The sequence below is a fragment of the Bos mutus genome, chromosome 4 (genome assembly GCF_027580195.1).
Source record: "Bos mutus isolate GX-2022 chromosome 4, NWIPB_WYAK_1.1, whole genome shotgun sequence".
Classification (NCBI taxonomy): Eukaryota; Metazoa; Chordata; class Mammalia; order Artiodactyla; family Bovidae; genus Bos; species Bos mutus.
This window is the reverse complement of record NC_091620.1, coordinates 48,035,751-48,039,856: the sequence shown is the minus strand read 5'-3', so window position 1 is coordinate 48,039,856 and position 4,106 is coordinate 48,035,751. Positions and strand designations below refer to the sequence as shown.

At 40.2% G+C, this 4,106-nt stretch overlaps 1 protein-coding gene across 1 annotated transcript; it reads left to right on the top strand.

The window, feature by feature from the left end:
• The first annotated feature begins 2,480 nt into the window (after window positions 1–2,480).
• Window positions 2,481–3,899, top strand: LOC102276202 (EP300-interacting inhibitor of differentiation 1). Its single transcript, XM_005902876.3, has one exon. The coding sequence runs from the start codon at window positions 2,516–2,518 to the stop codon at window positions 3,089–3,091; it is 576 nt and encodes a 191-aa protein (XP_005902938.2). The 5' UTR covers window positions 2,481–2,515; the 3' UTR covers window positions 3,092–3,899.
• Window positions 3,900–4,106: the final 207 nt, after the last annotated feature.

Sequence of the window (4,106 nt, the reverse complement as noted above, 5' to 3'; positions counted from 1 at the left end):
CCAGTGAATATTCAGGACTGATTTCCTTTAGGATGGACTGGTTGGATCTCCTTGCAGTGAAATTAGGCCAGCTAATAACTCTACAATGGCCTCTAAGTGTTTAAGTGAAAGAAGAGTCACATGTCTCTCACTTTAAATTAAAATCTAGAAATCACTAAGTTTAGTGAGGAAGACATGTTGAAAGTCAAGACAAGCTGAAAGCAGGCCTCTTGCACCAAACAAGTTGTGAATGCAAAGGAAAACTTGGAGGAAATTAAAACTGCAACTCCAGTGAGTGCATGAACTAAGTGGAACAGCCTTATGCTGATATAAAGAAAGTTTTGGTGCTCTGAATAGATCAGAGCAGCTGCAACATTCCCATAAGCCAAAGCCTAGTCCAGAGCAAGGTCCTAACTCTCTGCAATTCTATGAAGATTGAAAGAGGTGAGAAAGCTGCAGAAAAAAAGGTTGAAGATAGCAGAGGGTAGTTTATGAAGTTTAAGGGAAAAAAAGCTATCTCCATAACATAAAAGAGCAAGGCGAAGCAGCAAGTGCTGATGTAGAATTGTAGCAGATTATTTAGACGATCTAAGGTAATTAGGGCTTCCCTTGTAGCTCGGTCAGTAAAGAATCTGCCTGCAGTACAGGAGACCTGGGTTTGATCCCTGGGTTGGGAAGATCCCCTGGAGAAGAAAATGGCAACCCACTCCAGTATTCTTGCCTGGAAAATCTCATGGACAGAGGAGCCTGGTGGGCTGCAGTCCATGGGGTCGCAAACAGTCAGGCACGACTGAGCGACTAACACTTATTTACTTACTTAAGGTAATTAATGAAGGTGGCTACACTAAACAGGTCTTCAATGTAGATAAAAATGCCTTCTATTGGAGGAAGGTATCATCTAAGACTTTCATAGCTGGAGAGGAAAAGTCAGTACCTGGCTTCAAAGCTTCAAAGGATAGATTGATGCTCATATTAGAGGATCATGTAGCTGCTGACTTTAAGTTGAAGCCAGTACTCATTTGTTATTTCAAAAGTCCTAGGGCACTTAAGAGTCATGCTAAGTCTACTCTGCCTGTGCTCTGTAAATGAAAAAACAAAGCATGGATTACAGCACATCTGTTTACAACATGGTTTACTGAATATTTTCAGCCTAGTATGGAGACCAATTGCTCAGAAAAGAAAGACCACTTTGAAAATATTACTGCCTATTGACAATACACCTAGTCATCCAAGAGCTCTGATGGAGATGTACAATGTGATTAATGTTGTTTTCATGCCTGGCTAACACAACATCCATTCTGCCGCCCATGGATCAAGGAATGCTTTCAACTTTAGAGTCTTATTAAGAAGTACATTTCGGAGCTTCCCTGGAAAGCTTCACTTTCACACTTCACTTCACTTCACAACGCAGGTGGTGGGGTTTGATCCCTGGTTGGCAAGCTAAGATCCCACATGCCTCGTGGCCAAAAAAAAGAAAAAACCCATAAAACAGAAGCAATGTAACAAATTCAATAAAGACTTTTAAAGAAGGGGCTGTATCTTAAAATAATAAAAATAAATGCATTTCATAAGGCTATAGCTGCAATAGGTAGTAATTCCTCTGATTTGGGCAAAGTAAATTGAAACCCCATGGAAAGACTGTATCATTCTAGGTGCCATTTAAGAACATTTGCTATTCATGGGAGAGGCCAAAATATGGACATTAACAAGAGTTTGAAAGACGTTAATTGCAAGCCTCATGGATAACTTTTAGGGGTTGAAGACTTCAGTGGAAGAAGTAACTGCAGATATGATGGAAATAGCATGAGAACTATTGAATAGAATCATAACTGGAACCTGGAGATGAGGGTGAATTGCTGAAATCTTGTGATACAGCTTAAACGGATGAGAAGCTCTTATGCACGAGCAGAAAAAACAAAACAATGGTGGTTCATTAAGGAACCTATGCCTGTGAAAATACTGTGACTGTTGATATAACAACAAAGGATTTAGAATAGTGCCTACACGTAGCTTATAAAACAGTGGCAGAGTTTGCAAAGGACTGACTCCAATTTTGCAAAAAAGTTCTACTGTAGGTAAAATGCCAACAGGCAGCACTGCATACTACAGAGAAACTGTTCATGAAAGGAAGAATAAATTCAGCTAACATAATTGTTATCTTAATTTAAGAAATTGTTATAATTGCCCCAGCCTTTAGCAACCACTATCCTGGTCAGTCAGCAGCCATTAAGCCAGGACCCTCCACCACCAAAAAAAGATTAGGACTCCTTAAAGGTTAGATGATGGTTAGCAACTTTTAAATTAACTTATGTACATTTTTTAGATGTGCTATTGAACAATTAATATACTACAGTGTAGTATAAATACAACTTTTATGCAAGTTGGGAAACAAAAAAGCTTGTGTCACTAGCTTTATTGCAATATTTATTAAGTGATCTGAAACTAAACGTACAGTATCTTCCAGGTATACCTGTAGAATGAAAAAAATAATTTAGGGAAAACGAATGACTTGTGGGGAGGTTGAGCTGCTTGCACTATGTCTGAAATGAACGAGCTGTCCGAGCTCTATGAGGAGAACACCGATCTGCAAATGGATGTGATTCCTGGTGAGAGTGACCTTCCGCACATGGAGGTAGGCGGCGGGAGCCGGGAGCTATCCCCGAACCCCTCCCGCGCCGGGGCCCCGCCACAACTGGAGGAGGAGGGCCCAATGGAGGAGGAGGCGGCCCAGCCAATGGCGGAGCCACAGGGGCCCCGAGGCCTCGCTAGCCGGCCCAGCCCTGGGGAGCAGCCAGGCCAGATCGCGGGCCCTGATTTCGAGAGCGAGGACGAGGGCGAGGAATTCGATGACTGGGAGGACGACTATGACTATCCGGAAGAGGAGCCGCTCAGTGGTGCGGGCTACAGAGTATCAGCGGCCCTTGAAGAAGCCAACAAGATGTTTCTGAGAACCTCCAGAGCCAGAGAAGCAGCTCTGGATGGCGGGTTTCAGATGCATTATGAGAAGACCCCGTTTGATCAATTGGCTTTTATCGAAGAGCTTTTTTCACTTATGGTTGTCAATCGTCTGACGGAAGAACTCGGCTGTGATGAGATCATTGACAGAGAGTAGTTAAATGCTGTTAAGAGAGGAGGAAGCTGCTTGAGGAGAGACTCAGCATTCCACTGTCTTTTGGGTTCATTCCAAATAGTTCTGTGCCAATGAAAAACTTAATCTTCCAAAAAAATTTTTTTTTTCTGCAGAGTAGAATAAGGTAGTGACTGCACAGTTATGAAAAAGGAAGAAAACTGTTAAAGAAGAGTATCTTAGTACTGTTGAAACCTGTTTTCAAGAATGTCCAGAGACACGGCTTTGACTTTGTTGTTTACTCAGAGTAATTTCCTTGCATCGACGAAGATAATCTTTCATGTTTCACTGTAAGGAATGGCTTTTCAAGGATAAGTTATGACCAAGATAGACTGCCAGTACAAGAGCCCACTGATGATAATTATATGAGGAAAAGTAACTGATGTATCCACCTTAGGACATAAGATGTCTTTGAGTTATTTGGACTGAAAGCATATTGAGAAAACTTTAAAGATTCAAGTTTGTAATCTATCCGAGCTGTGGTTATCAAAGGCTAAATTTTTAGTGTAAAATAAATCTACCGAGTATTCTTCAGTATCTCAAAGGATAATCTACCCCCAAAAGAAGTATGTGTCTTGTGTGCTATATCTTAAAACATGTTTCCAAGAACAACTGAGATTTTGTTTGTACATATATCTTGATCATTTTTAAAGCTACTGTAATCTTTAATTCAAGAAAATTCATTGCCTTGAACATTTTTAAAAGTCAAAACTTAAGACGTCCTTAATAAAGTTTCAAATTTAGATTGTAAAATGTACATGAAATTACAAAGAACACAAACTCTTTCAAATATCAGTATATACTAGAGAATTTTCTGTTTCACTTGCTCTCTTTTTTCATTTAACTTTACAGGCAAAAGACTCTGGTTGAACTTCATAATGTAAGAACTGTTAAATGAACATTGTTAAGGAAAGCCCTACATCTAAAAAAAAGACACTATGAACAGCCCTTAAAAGTTTTAAATCTGCCCAGAAATCCACCTCAGTATCTGAAGTTTCCC

Excerpts from the sequence above, each read along its gene's own strand:
- LOC102276202 (XM_005902876.3), top strand. The coding sequence starts at position 2,516 with ATGTCTGAAATGAACGAGCTGTCCGAGCTCTATGAGGAGAACACCGAT.